Raw genomic sequence first — 15,850 nt, 5'->3', positions numbered from 1 at the left:
AATAAAAGATTGATCAAGGGAACAATGAGATGCTTGGAAGCTAATGTTCTTGCCTCTGAGCCTGACAATCTGGTTTGAACCCTGCAACACACATGGAGAAGAGAGAGAACTAAATCCTCTAAGTTGTATTTTAACTTCCACAGGAACACGGTGGTGCATACACAAAAGAGAAGAAACAAAAATGCGTTTGTGTTTCATAAAGACTGATGAAGAACAAATAAGTAGTTAATTTGTAAAATAAATCTCAATTCTTTCATTACCAATCCAGTGTCATATTTTCTATCCTAAAAAACTTAAAGAGCATTTTTTAATTTCACAGACTTTCATCAGTGAATTTTAATTTTTAAGAAGATTTTTGATGAATTTGAGGACTTTTTAACTATGTGTGAAGGCCCACAAAGGTTTCCTTGTGAGATCTGAGCTTGCTTTATCCAGCATGGCTGCATTAGAGGATTGTTTGACCACATGTGTGGTTACCAGGTGATTGGAAGGGTCAGTCTGCCCTTGGCTGTGATAGAGGGTGGTCTTTTGCTCTATCCTTTGGCATTCCTATAAAAGGCCCTTTAAAGGAGACGGGGGTGGGGGGGGGTGGGGGGGGGTGGGGGGGGGGTGGATATTGATCCAGGCCCTCCCGAAGCTATCCTGTGTTTCTATCTGTTTCTCTCCCCTCTATCCTTCTATCTAAATATTTCTTGCTTCTCTCTCCTCAAGAGTACCCTGGTGAGAAAGTGGGAGCAGTCCTCCTACAGAGAAATGGGCAAGCTCCCACAACTATTTAATTCTCTTTAGAGAGTAACTGATAATGAGTGCAAGTGGTCAGACCAAGGCTGAACTGGATGACCTTTAAGATTCTTTCCACCTCAGACTCTGTAGTGATAATCATGCTATTTCAGGCAGTTGCCAGTAACATGTCTATTGTTTTTCCTGCCTGTCATATACAACCATGGCAATAACTATCATTTTTCTCAAATGGCACGACAAATTTATGTCATAGTGTCAAATTAGCAATTAGCATTCCCAAAGTTTTTCCCTTTTATATTATGCACAACCATTCCAAAGATGCTCCCACTTTTTAAAAAGATATGAAATGAAAATTCACTTGATGCATGGCAAGAAATGTCAATTTCTTCCCCTTTGTTTGCTTTCCAGTTTCAGCCATTATACCACAGCCTCTTCAATCTACCATTGCCTACAAGGATTAATAAAGTGACTTACTCATCAATCTGTCCCTTTCTACAATCATTCATTGATTCTCCATGTAGGCCAATCTTCCAACCTAAGTAAGTACATGACGGGTCTAGAACCACCATGGCTGTGAAGAAGGTAGCACGCAATGACCAATTTTTGTCAAGACACAATGTAGTTACAAAGCATTCACTATCTAATTTGTATTCACCCCCAAAGATATCTGATTTGCTTTCTCAGGTCAATGAAATTGACTAAGTCTGTGAGGAAAAATATTCCCATGACTTTATTATCTGGCTATAGCAAATGAAGACTATCATTTTAAGTGATACCCAATGCCAAACAATGAACACATATGGAAAACAAACAAATTTCTCATTATTTAAAGAATAGTCTAGTAGTATAAAATAGTTCATTAATACCTTTAGAAGACTCAAGTCCTTTCAAAAGGTTTTGAAAAAAAAACATGAATAGCATTTGCATATACTCTCAATAAGTCTTTCAATAAAAGAGAATCTTTGAATAAGAAAGTTTCAAGAAAAATGAAAAGTGCTAAAAGCTTACTACATGATGATTGATTTGCTGTTTCTGTTCAATCCTAATTTCCACATTGTGATTAAAAGTTCTAGGTTACTCAACTCTTCATGTATTTAAAAATTAAAATTCAAATGCAATGTAAAAAAGCAATGTAATCATTTTAGCCTTTTGTGGTAAAATTATAGATGGCCAAAGCTATTAAAATATATGTAAATATTTCATTTCGTAAAATGAAGCATTTCAAAATACTATTTGTTAGTATAAAATTCAAGATCTAACTAAAACATTTATTTAAAATTTTAGTGCAGTACAATACTGCAGACCTCTATTTTACACTAGCCTTCACTACATTTCAATGATAAATTTAAATGTCATAGTTTAAGAAACGTGTACATAATTTTATTTCAGCCCTTTGGGGATGCATTGTGAAGCTCAGATAGACCTCTTCATCTTGTGGAGTCTGGTGAACAATTCAAATCACTCCACCAAAGGAACCATCAAGAGAAATGCCACCGTAAACATTCCATAGTGTTGCAGGTAGTTAAAAAGAGAATTTCTCATCCACTTCTCCTTCACAGGGTCATCCATGTGTCCCTCCTAGGGTCGTTTCCTGTTACCTAGCCTCTCTGGAGTTGTGGGTTGCAGTCTGGCCATCCCTTCCCTCCCATTTAGTATCCACGTATGAGTGAGTACATACTATGTTTGTCCTTCTGAGTCTGGGTTACCTCACTCAAGATTACATTTTCTAGATCCATCCATTTGCCTGAAAATTTCATGATATCATTGTTTTTACCACTGAGTAGTACTCCTTTGTGTATATGTGCCACATTTTCTTTATCCATTCTTCAGTTGAGGGGCATCTAGGTTGTTTCCAGGTTCTTGCTATTACGAATAATGCTGATATGAACATAGTTGATCATGTGTTCTTGTGGTGAGATTGAGTATTCCTTGGGTATATGCCCAAGAGTGATATAACTGGGCTTGAGGAAGAATTATTCCCAACTTTCTGAGAGACTGCCATACTGATTTCCAGAGTGGCTTGGTGTGGGGGCGTGGCAGAGAGTGAGGAGGGGGGATAAGAACATAGGGAAATGGGAGAGTCGAGTTGGAACAGGGACAGAGTGGAAGGGCAGGGCAGAAGATACCATGATAGATGAGGACATCATGGGAATAGGAAGAGGCAGGGTGCTGGGGATGCTCTCAGGAATCTACAAGGTTGACCCCACCTTGGTCTGCTGGCAGTGGTCCAGAGGGTGCCTGAACCGATCTACTCTGGTGACCAGCCTAACAAATAACCTAGCTGTCATCATAGAGCCTTGTCCAGTGACAGATGGAGGCAGATACAGAGATCCACGGCCAGGCACTAGGCTGAGTTCTGGGAATCCAATTGATGAGAGAGAGGAGAGATACTACAGGCGAGAGACGTCAAGATCATGATGGGAAGATGTGCAGAGATGAGGGACCACACTAGTGGAAACCCATGAACTGTGGACTGGTGGCTGTGGAGCCCCCATGGGACTGGACTAGGCCTTCTGGACACGGAATATGGTTGTTTGGCTCGAACTGTTTGGGGGGCACCCAGGCAGGGGGATCGGGATCTGTCCCTGGTGCATGGGCAGGCTTCTGGGAATCCGGTGCCTGTGGTGTGACACCTTGCACAGCCTTGGTGCAGTGGGAAGGGGCTTGGACCTGCCTAGGCTCAGTGAGCTGGGCTCTGCTGACTCCCCATGGGAGACCTCGATTTGGGGGATGTGGGGATGTGGGGTGGCTTGGGAAAGAGGGCTGGGGGGTGGGAAGAGGGAGGAGGGGGGTCTGTGGATAGCATGAGGAGTGAGTAGAAAATTTCTTAATAAAGAAAAATAAAATAAGAGAATTTCATTAATTTCTTAGCCATTTAATCACTCATTTTAAGAGCTCTGTTATGTTTGCATTGAGAATATGCTGTAACTTACTGGTAGAATTTGTAGTTTGTTTCTGAGACTCTTCCTGTGTAAAATTATTAGGTGATATGAGTATATAAATGTCCAGCACTAAGAATACTTACGATTAAGCATGGTTTTCTCTAATAGAAAAAGAATAAGCCACCTTAAGTGAGGCAGCACTGTAATTTCTATAAAGACTTTCTCTTGAAATTGTATCAGAATTTAGCCTGCATTTATGGAATTGTACTTTTACAAAAAATTATATTAATTTTTAACATCACAAAAATATTCTTTTATTATTTCTATTAATACAATATAATATCTGGGCTGATTAAAGGGTCTTCCACTGTACAAAGTTCTGATGTTTAAACACTTAAGAACTCAGGAAAATAGTATTCATGTCAACTCTTTGTAAAAGAGAACAACATCCAGGTCACTTTGAAACTACTGTTTCAAAACAGAAAGAAGACGAGCTGAAACATAGTCCCATATGCAAGTGAGTTAAAGACTTATTTCACTGCACAAATTGGTCCACTCTAGAAAAGGTGATAAGATGAGCAAAACAGTCTGTGACTTCATAGTCTCTCTAACTCAGTGTAGTTCTGATAGCGATGGAAACATTCTAATCATCTCTATGCAACACAACTGCTACTGCCTGCTCAAATACTCCTGGCCCTTGCTTTGGGCCCATGGCAGGGGTTTGACCTCCTCCCTCCTCTTGAAGTCATGTGAGGCCATTTGAATTGCTTTACTAGTGGATGAGAACAGCAGTTTATCTAGGGCCAGTATATGAGTCACTGCATGCTCTATCAAGGCATCAAATTGCTGCAAAAGTTCTCACAGCCTAGAATCCCACTGACTTCAGTCAGCAGAAAAAATGCAACCATCTGAAAGGAGTTTCAGCCTCCTTTAAAAAAACAAACAAACAAAAAACCAAAACACTGTTGTTGAAAGAAACCAAAGTATCTTGATCAATGCACTTGTGATGGTTAGTATTGTGTGTTGACAGAATCAGGAATCACCTACCAGACATCCTCCAGGCACACCTGTGTGGGATTACTTCCATTAGTTAGCTTCTAGACGTGCCTTTGAGAGATTACCTTTAACAGATTAATTGAAGTGGGAAGGTCCACTCTAAATGTGGGGACACCATTTCTGGACAGCATAAAAAGGAGTAAGCTGGCTGAGCATTCCTTGTTGACTTCTTCGTGATTGAGGATGCAATGTAGTCAGCTGCATCTAGCTCCCCATGCCTTTACTTCCCCAAAATGACTGTACCCTCAGACTGTGAGTCAAAGTCAACCCTACCTGAAGCTGCTTTTGTCAGGATATTTTATCACAGCAACAGGAAAAGTAACTAATACATTACTAATTTAAATAACTGTTTTACAGGAGTTTTAGAGCAAATTAAGAAGGGAAAACTAAATAAAATAATTTAAGCAAATGCCCTGAAACATTAATCTGATAAATTATGCCTCTTTAAAAGTAATGCCAGGTTGGAAATTTGGCTCAGTGGCTAAAGGAAGTTACTGTCTTGCAGAGGACCAGGGTTTGATACCCAGCATTCATATGGCAGATCATGACTATAACTACAGTCCCAGTGGGTTTGATGCACTCTTTTTACCTACGTGGGTACCAGGAACACATGTGGTACATGTAGACAAAACACATCCAGACAGAACACTCATACACATAAAATAATAATTAAATAAGTAAATCTACAAATAATTTAAAAATTAAATAAAAGTAGCACCAAAAATCATATATTGTATTAGTAGCAAAAATGAAAGCACCATGACTTGTGAAATATGGTGAGAAAATCTGATTCTGCCTTCCAAGCTGGAAAGAGGATTTTAAAATATGATAGTATAAATATTCTGTTTTCCCTGTATAGAGCCATTACTTCTCACTAATCCATTGAGGTCATCAAGCATCACTTTTTCCTGCAGGACATAGGCAAAATTTTCCAATGCATTAAGAATAATTTAAGATAGGAAGTTTAACTATTTCAATATCAGACTGTTGATGCAACATTTTTAAAATGCAAACAATCATTATATCATATTCTAGTAAATTCTAGTGAAGTGATGCCATGTTTTAAGAAGAACCAATAAGTCTTGAGACATTTCTGAATATGATGAAATATTGAGCCAATGTTTTCAAGTAAGTTCTACAGAAGCATCAGACAGTTTCCATCCATAAATATCTCCCCCAAGTATTTTAATTTGGAATGTAATTTTTTCCTTGTCTGACCAAAAGTTATCCTCTTCATTTCTGCCCCCTTACCTTTAAAATCTTTACATAATGCCATCTGCTAAACATGCTCAGGAAAACAGTAGAGAAGGTTAGGAAAATGTATGTCACATAATATATATTTTTATATAAGTGTAATAAAATTGGGGCTGGAGAGATCATTTAGTAGGTAAGAGTACATACTATTCTTATACTATTCTTGCAGAGGACCTGAGGTTAGTCTCTCGTACCCAAGTCAGACATCACTGGGCTCCATAGGCACTCACATGCATACACACACACACACACACACACACACACACACACACACACAAACATACACACAAGTGGACATAATTAAAAATAAAGCTTTTTAAAAGTAATAAATAAATCAAGTTGGTGTTACTTCTACAATATATATTCATAAACTATGATGAAACATAAATTTATAAAATTCACTTTCCCAGATAAATATTTTAAAACCAGTAATTTAAAATTTACAAATAGGGCCTGTGTACCTAAGCATGTATAGGAAAAATCAGGTAGTTTTATGAATCTTTAACACGGTATCTATGTATAAATCCTAAAAAAAAAACCACAAGATCTACATTATATCAATTTAAAAGCCCTATTTTTATTGGTATTATGATACTAAAATACAGTGTCCAAATAAAATTATCTCTAGCTGCTCCCATTATATTGAAAACTAGCCAAATTAGGCTGCATGAAGAGTCGGGTTTACTACTGCTGCCATTTCTAATTATTTTTAAACTTTTGCTGTAACGAGTTTTGCTCAGTCAATGTACATTCAGATTCCTGGAGACAATGTTTTGTACACCAGCATTTGCACTAGGATCTGTCAAGAGAGGTCATATATGAAATTTTGAACTTGGGGCACCCGGTCAGGATTAAAAATGTTCTGAATTTTGAGAATTACTGATTTCAAATTTTTAGATGAGTTTAAATTTTTCTTTCAACCCTTGCCAAAGATGAATTTTTTTAATACAAGGAACAGAAAGTAAAAATTCAGACCATGTGTAATTATTTCATTTGTATGAACAAACTTCAAGAACCAGAATTCTACTCTGCACTAAAATAAACCTCATTTACAAACAAAAAAGTACATTTCATGAATTAAGAATTCTGACCTGGATATTTTATTGTGGAAGACAGGTGTAGTACTATGAGAAGGTGCTGTGTGGTGCATTGGCTAATTTTCCCAGCCACAGAAAATTTAACCTGTAATGGATATAATGAGAGAAGGCCAAGGCCACCATTCCAACCAAGTCCTGATGTAACAATTTCTTATGCCAACCCTGCATTGTCTTATATCATTAATAGATGAATCTCATTTGCATTTTTATGTTGAAAAGAATGGGAAGTCTTAGGCGTGCAACAGATGTTTAAATAAAATGATAATTACCTCTAAACTTCCTTAATGAAGAGGAAGGAACATTTCTCTTCCCATGACTCAAGGTGCAAACACAGGGAGGGAATTCCCATATGTGCTTTACAATGTTAGATAGAAATGACACCACAAATATATAGACAATCACTGCATAAGGGAAAAAGCATTTCTAAGATTTCTTTTATTTTTCCCCAAATCAGAGACACATTGAAAGCATAACATTCTTCTTTGAGCATTCCTTGGGTTGTTGCATTTACTGATACTAAATTTCAAAGATACTCTTTTATATGTGTCTAGAATTTATATATATTTTCTTATGTAGTTTTCATACAAATAAGTATGAGATGTTACATTTTAAAAAAAAATGAAAGGGTGAAAGAAGCTGAGTATAAGTAAATACATCTCAAGTCTATATTGTCATTCTAACAAAGAAGGAACACCAGGCACACATGGAATGTCTGACAGCATCGGAAACCACACCTTAGGCTGGATAGTCTGGTTCCACATTCATTTTTTCCTGCCCTTTCCGTCTTCAATTTGTCCTTTATCTACAAGATAAGTTTGGTCAAAATTTACACATATGGCAGTGTAGCTCAGAACGAAAATATGAGTTTGTCACCTATGTCATCAAATTAGCAGGATGATTAATTAAAATCTGATTCTACTGAAAATCAAGAAACTACAATCTGGTAATGGTAGAGGGACTAGAAATTGGTAATAACTCTTTGAGAAACATGGAGATGTGCCCCAGGTCTTAACACAATTCTACCAGTATGAATAAACCCTAATTTAAAAAAATATATAGCACACACAGAGGTATGATGCACAAATTCTGTGACTACTTGCCTTAATTACAATAAGAAGGGAAAGTTGTGAAGTTATTCTATAACCAGACAAGAAATGTCCCTACAAGACAGCAGAGGCTAAGTAAGCAAAAGCCCATGCCAGGAATGGGTTATCTCTTTTGAAGTTGTTGGCTCAATAGACAGCCTCCTGCCATGTAGACTATTGTCATTGTTTGTGGTTCCAGAACTTGACTGGAAGACCCTAGTGCTGATGAAATCACATAGACCATGGCAAAATCAAACTAATACAGACTCTCAAGCTTCATCCCTCTTCCATCCCAGTTTTCCTAGTGTGGGAAGATGCTATGCAAGCTACCAGAGGGCAAAGTAAACATCAGTAATTACAAAGCTATGAACCCTGCAAGCTACAGTAATGACTGACCTGGCAGGACATGCTGACTGGTACAATTGTACCATGAATATTATGGAAATAACCAACCACATTCTGGTTGGACTTAATTCTCACTACACAAAATGAAGTCAATACTTGGCACTATTATTGGACTAAGAACCTATGGATACACAGGCCATAGGCCATAGGGGAGATGCTACAGCTATTATGCTGCTAAATGGACATAGTATTTAACTCTTAATAACTTATACCAATCGATAATGCATATCTCTCTTACCTCATCTGAGAAGCGTCTGTTTAAAGAAGATTGTCACTGATAGTATAGGACCCACAACTGGTCAAGGCACAGAAAATAAGAGACTAAAGAATTCTCCACCATAAAAGGAACATATCACTGCACCCCACTCCAAAAACTCAATGATCATGGCAGAGGAGGGCACAGAGAGTGTAAAAGACAGCCTAAGTAGATGACTACCAGGAAACATCATTTTTGGACACAGCAGGAAGTTACACATACGAGCTCACAGTGGTTGGGAGAGAATGAAAAAACCTGTGCAAGTCCAGGCCAGACCAAATCCCACAGTGGAGAAGAAAGGTAGGCACACCATACAGCCCCTATCCATAAAGCTATTGGCAATTGCTTGCTACTGGGAAAGAGAGACCTTTTTTTTTTTTTATAAGAGTTAGTCCCTGATAAATCAACCACTTTGTTAGACGACCACACATCCTAAAATATTTAGACAAAACCAATTGGTCTAGAAGAATTTTTAAAAAAGGACACAAAATTGGTTAGGTAAGGATGGATTGTGGATCTGCAAAGAGTTGGGAGAGGAGGTAATTATTATCAAAACATATATGAAACAGCCAAAGAACTACTAAAAATTCATAAAAAGGAAAGCAAGTAATCTAATAGTATTCAGAAAATCAGTCAACTGTGGTGAATGTTTACACAAAATGAATCTTTATTTGATGATCATTAAATTATCCTTAAAATTTATTTTAAACAGGAAATGCTTATGATATATTAAACCATAAAGCATAAAATTTATGTTATAAGAAGTCAGATTTCCAGAATAATGTTGTGGTAAACTGAAGGAAAGATATCTACTAAATTGGTGAGAAATAGGGGAACAAAAAAAACTTAAAAATCAAGTATCAGGTGATTGGACACTTAAGGCATGGACAAGGCTGAAAGGTAACTGTTTCTCTAGCTTTAACTCTGTCATGAATTCTCCTGTTTGTGTGTGTTGTGAATAAATGCATAAAAACTATTTCATGGTGAAAGTCTAAAATCTAATGACTTCTAACTATGTGTATAACTATAAATACATTCACTGAGATGTAGGGATTTGGGGTCTAGATTATTTTGCGAGATGACATTTTTGATTTGTGAGTGAGGGGCTTGGACCTGCCTCAACTGAACGTACCAGGCTCTGCTGACTCCCCATGGGAGGCCTTACCTTGTCTGAGCAGGGAATGGGGGTGGGTGGGTTGGAGGAGGAAGGCTGGGACATGGAAGGAGGAAAGAGAGGGGCATCTGTGGTTGATATGTAAAATGAATAAAAAAATTTAGTAATAACAAAAGTAGAAAAAAATGAATCTATGAATGATGCAGGAAAGTTGGTTCAGTGGTTAAGAGCACTTGCTAATCCTGTGGAGGACCCACATTCACTTTCCAGCACACACGTGGCAGTTTACAACCATTTGCAACATCAGTTCTAGGAGATCTGAGGCCTACCTTCTTTTGGTCTCTGAGTACCAGGAATATACCTGTTGACCATACATACTTTCAAGCAGACTACTTGTACACATAAAATGCATGAAAAATAGAAAAATAAAAATACAAGAAGATCCATCAAAAAAGGTACAATAATCATACTTTTATTCAAACAAATGCATGAAATTGAGAACAATGGGAGATTACGGAGTTGGTGGGCTGTGGATGCCCAACCTCACGGTTTTTTCTCCAACTTTCTACTTTAATCCTCTTCTGTGGCCATGCCAATCTCTCTGCCTCACTAGAGTTCTAGAAAGAGAACTTCCATCTCTCTTTTCTTTACTTATAGGCATTGCATATCATTTATAATATCTTCCTCTTAAAAATCTTATATAGATGGATCCTCAAAGAATATATATAATCTTTGAGTTTTCGTTATAATCCTCTTGCCTTATTTTTGTCTCCTTAGCTGGTTCTTCCAAGTTTACCTATTCTACAGTGGAATGCTCTGGGCCTCAGTCTACACAGGGCTTCATTCTGAGGGCCTTCCTTTAGTGGTATATTACGATAAAGAATTTTTTTTCCACCAGGTGGCAGTGACACGCACCTTTAATCCCAGCACTCAGAAGGCAGAGCCAGATTGATCTCTGTGAGTTCGAGGCCAGCCTGGTCTACAGAGCGAGATCCAGAACAGGCACCAAAACTACACAGAAAAACAAACAACAACAAAAAAAAAAAAAAAAAAAAAAAAGGATTTTTTTTTTCTCCTTACCTCACATCTCTGCTTCAAACTCCAGTTTCTCACAAATAACTACTTATATGGTATCTATAGCTAATTTTGTGGATAAATCTCTTAGACACACCAAAACCAAACTCTATTGTTTTCCCCACATCCAAAAAAGGAGAATGGTATACTGTCAGTTCTCATGCCATGTATCCTGGATCAACTCTCTCTCCCTTTCTGTTCTAGATCCCACATTCATCTGTCAGATAAACTCCCAGGCTCAGTTCGCATAGTAGATCTGCAATTTGATAATTTTTCATTGCCTCAGTTACTAGTTCAAAGTACTATGATTTCTTATTTAGATCTTACAACAAATTCCTAATTACATTCTGTTCACTCCACAGTCTTCATCCCTTTGTATGTTCAAGTTGTCTTCAAAATGGTAACCACAGTAGTAGAATTAAGAGTTGCTAGAGTCTCGGCACAGCAGCCGAGTAACTCAAGCTGACAATGGCCGAGCTTGGGGAAGCAGGTGAAGCGGAGTTACAGCGTCTGGTGGCTGCGGAGCAGCAGAAGGCGCAGTTCACTGCGCAGGTGCATCACTTCATGGAACTATGTTGGGACAAATGTGTGGAGAAGCCAGGGAATCGGCTAGACTCCCGCACTGAAAACTGCCTCTCTAGCTGTGTGGACCGCTTCATTGACACTACTCTTGCCATCACCAGCCGGTTTGCCCAGATCGTACAGAAAAGAGGGCAGTAGACCAAACCTCAGAATGACAGAAAACCCAAAAGACTTGTTACTAAGCAGATTGAATGGCCACTGGAGAAAGAGTTGTCAACGTGTCAGGTTAGCATCAGACAGTTACCAAATCTGTTGGTGCTAAAAAGTAACAGATCAAATGTCCAAAATTGAAATTTTATTTATTGGAATTCAATAATTCCAGGTTGTATCACACCAGTTAATAAATGTGAAGTCTCCAAAAAAAAAAAAAAAAAAAGTTGCTAGAGTCTCGATAAAGTTCTCTTAAAGATTATGTATTAAAATATTTGTCACCGGATGGCAGTGGCACGTACCTTTAATCCCAGCACTCAGGAGGCAGAGACAGGTGGATCTCTTTGAGTTCAAGGCCAGTCTGGTCTACAGAGTGAGATCCAGGACAGGCACCAAAACTACATGGAGAAACCCTGTCTCGGGGAAAAAAAATTGTCTCTGTCCCCTGGTAGTATTGGGAGATAATGGAAGCTTTAAGAGGCAGAGCCTAGTTGAAGCTCTATAAGCCCTTGAAGGACATGCCCTGGAAGGGGATAATGGCATACTTCACTTTCCTCTTTCTCTTGTTTTCACTTTCTGGTCATGGAATGACAGATCTCCTCCACTATGAGTTTCTCCCATGATGTACTGTCTCTATCAATGCAACAGGTTTAACTGATCATGAAATGACACCATTACAAATGGAATCCCATGTAACCCTTCTTTATAAGTTGTCTCTGTTATCTTTTAAGACTAGAAAGATAAGAAGAGTGGCAATCACATTCTGCTCAGAATGTTCCAACAACCTAGCCTGAAGTTGTCTAGATCTTACAGTTTGACTTATCTCCTACTATACTGTGCCCCTTTGGTTTGCTGCAACTATAATAACCAGCTTTTTCTTGCTCAAAATTTGCCAAGAACACAACTATTTTAAAACACAGCTGCTCCCTCATCGTTATCATGCTTTCCTTTCAAAATATGCATATACCTCTTCCCTTCACCAGTTTAGGAAAGTAAAATGGATCTGGTTTTTGTTTTTTTGTTTTTTGTTTTCTTATCCTGGACACTGCAAGGTATCATTTCCATTTTGTGAAATGAGTAAGGCCATAAGATGAACAAGTTTGAGAGAAATTCAATTATTCACCAATTCAGTTTTTCTAGAAATGGTCAAGAGATCTAAGACAAAAGACTTTACCATTTTAGTGAGGATTTCCTGACCATCCCCCAAACACACACATACACAGATATCATTTCTCTTTATCCTTCATTTTTCCTCACAGAATTCAGCTCCATCTTACATTCTGCATCTTTAAAGGACTGGATTTTTTGTTGTCTTCTGTGCATCTGAATATAGCTACAAATGGAAAAAAAAAATCTGTGCCTTCTTTTCTTTTCTGCTACATATTCAGTGCCTGAAAAGAACCAAGTAGATTAAAGATTGAATAAATGAAGAAAGATTCAAGGGTATTCCCAAATTTCTAGGTTATGTGATTGGGCAGTTGATGATGATTGATGATGATATTTTCAAGATAAAGGCTGAAGAAAAATGAGGAATTTAACATTGTGTTGCTTGCACAAAATTAGGATAAAGTATGTGTTAGTTTAAATAAATATCATTTTACTTCAAGAAATAACTTTGAGGAAGTTAATTTTGGTTAATTTATAATTGAGTATCAATTTAGAAATCTGTTAAAATGCTTGAAACTGTTTTTTGACCTTTCTGTGAAGACATATATCCAAGCCTAACAAACCAAGAAAATAAACTTCATTTTCGAAACTAAAGAGCTTATTTTACACATATGAATAATATAAAACATTTAATAAGCATTTTCCCTCAATAGGCTCCATTTCTCAGATATTTGGTACTGCTGGCATGTGACCATGGAGACTATGACAGGAGAAGATAAGTACAAATTCCTGTGTGAATGATGGGCACAAATACCTCCACTTTCCCAAGAAATTCATAGATATCTAAAGAATGAATGTTCATAATTTCAATATTTAAAAAATGTATATACACGTTTATTTTTAAAATGTCAGAGTAGACAAGTCTTCAACATCAAGTAAACTCTAGTGAAGAGTAAAGAAGGAGGAGCTGGGAGATGGCTCAATGGTGAAAGCACTGGCAGTATAATTATGAAGACCTGTGTTTGAATCCTCAGAATTCCCATGAAAGCCATATGTATACTGCATGTTTGTTATTCGAGAACTCCTTCCTACAGGGAGATGGAGGGCAGAGGAAGGGAAATCACCAAAGGCATTTGGGCAAGCTAGCCTGGCATATGGCATGTACCACAGAAAAAGAGGCATGGAAAATGGAGAGCTGGACAAGAAGAAACAGAAAGCAGGGAATATGATTGAGATCCTGTATCAAAAAAATGTGGAATGCAAAAACCAATACCAGAGGCTACCCTCTGAGCTATACGCAATTGCCGTGGCAATCACACTAAAGAATTTGTGTAATTACACACACATACACACACACACACACACACACACACACACACAAACGAGGTGAGTGGAGACAGAGACAAAGACAAAAAGATAAAGATTCTCAGGTTCATGACCAGCAATAGAATCTTAGTAATTTTTGCTTGAAGGTACTATTTTTTTATCACTTTTTGCATTTCTTTTTTGTCCATATTTATTATCAGATGCTAGTAAAGTAGTTCCAGTGTTCTGAGGGACGTGAATGGAGTAAGAAAAATCATTAACACTGCCCTAATAACCTCATGCAATGATGTCACTTAAATATTATTTTCAAAATTAACACATGTGCACACACATGAGTATGTGCACACAAGGGAAACTTTAAGAGATGGAGTTAAAAGAATTTCCATTTTTAGATGGTCAAACAAAATCAAGATCCCCTTGATTTTACACTTGGTCTTAACAAACTGTTATTTGTGGAGTACTGAAGCAAATGGACTCTTCATTACTGATGAGGATAATTAGAGTAAAAAAGCTTCAGACCCAAAGCCTCAAAATTGTAATGCAGTCTTTTATCAAAAGCAGTCACTCTGCTTCATCCTGACAGCTAACAGCATATGATCTGGTAAACAAATACTTTCACACGGAACAAAAGTGCTATTAAAGGCCAAAACTGTCAACACAAATTCCATTCTTACAAGAGAAAAAAATACATAAACTGTTGATCACCTCTGGTTGTCTTAACTAGCATGGAGGTTGTCATGGAAACATTTCTGCGAAGTTCACAGTGATGAAACACAAACACTTCCAGACTAATTGCTATTAGGTTTAGCATACCAGAGTTTATTTATGCTCAGTATGCACTGTGATAAAATGTAGCAGAAATAAAACTTATATTAATCCAGCATAACAATGCCAACATTTCCCTTTTGAAAAGTAAATGAAAACGAAATTCAATAGCAGGTTTTTTTTTTTTTTCAAAAACTCATAATGCCCCAAGATTCTCAAATACCTATTATGATACTTTTGTATTCATAGTGCACAAGTTTTGAAAAGATTTTTGTACATTTACTTCCATGATGTGATTTACAAAAATCCCCACTTTAACCATTAAAAACCAGACACAAAAATATTAAGATTAAAATCTCAGCAGAAGTTGAAACTCTCTTGTTCTGTTTATTTTTTTCTGTAGGTATCATCAACTATCATTTTTTATCAAAGAATCGCATTTCATTCTATGAAGACAAAACACTGTGAACAGTTTGTCCAAAACCTTCTTTTCTAATTCTATTCTCTTGGTGACAGAATACCCTCAAACATATTCTGAAGAAAAGCAAGCATCATTGACATGTACACAAAATAGTATGTGGTGGGATCCCAGTAAATAAATATTTTGGTCAACATTTTAATAGAAAATATTGTGGTAATATTTTATTTGTGCACCTCAATAAAGCTTATCTGGGAATCAGAGGAAAAAGCCAGCCACTATATTAAACATAGAGGTTAGGCAGTGGTAGCACACGCCTTTAATCCTAGCATTCGGGAGGCAGAGATCCATCTGGGTCTCTGTGAATTCAAGAGACTGGGAACAGAGGCAGGCATGGTGGCACATGCCTTTAATCCCAGTGCTAATTAACTATAGAGGTCTGGAAGACAGACAGGAAGTGAAAGAGCTGGTCAGGAAGAGGAAGTAATGAAACTGGGCAGAGAAAGGAAGTAAGATGGCAGAGCACAGAAAAGAATAT

General features: G+C 37.4%; 2 protein-coding genes across 9 annotated transcripts in view; one reads left to right on the top strand and one right to left on the bottom strand.

The window, feature by feature from the left end:
* The window catches only part of Foxp2 (forkhead box P2), a 559,890-nt gene that overhangs the window by 492,963 nt on the left and 51,077 nt on the right, over positions 1-15,850 (bottom strand). The window lies entirely within an intron of this gene.
* On the top strand, positions 11,418-11,905 carry LOC128098453 (mitochondrial import inner membrane translocase subunit Tim8 B-like). The gene has a single exon (XM_052719618.1). It carries the CDS (start codon positions 11,433-11,435, stop codon positions 11,682-11,684), a length of 252 nt encoding a protein of 83 aa, XP_052575578.1. The 5' UTR covers positions 11,418-11,432; the 3' UTR covers positions 11,685-11,905.

The sequence above is a fragment of the Peromyscus californicus genome, unplaced genomic scaffold (assembly GCF_007827085.1).
Source record: "Peromyscus californicus insignis strain IS unplaced genomic scaffold, ASM782708v3 Scaffold_6__1_contigs__length_162567912, whole genome shotgun sequence".
In the NCBI taxonomy this organism is placed as follows: domain Eukaryota; kingdom Metazoa; phylum Chordata; class Mammalia; order Rodentia; family Cricetidae; genus Peromyscus; species Peromyscus californicus.
The sequence above is the reverse complement of the archived record's forward strand: the minus strand, read 5'-3'. Positions and strand labels throughout refer to the sequence as shown.

What these genes read in the sequence shown, in the direction of transcription:
- LOC128098453 (XM_052719618.1), top strand. Translation starts at nt 11,433, where the DNA reads ATGGCCGAGCTTGGGGAAGCAGGTGAAGCGGAGTTACAGCGTCTGGTG.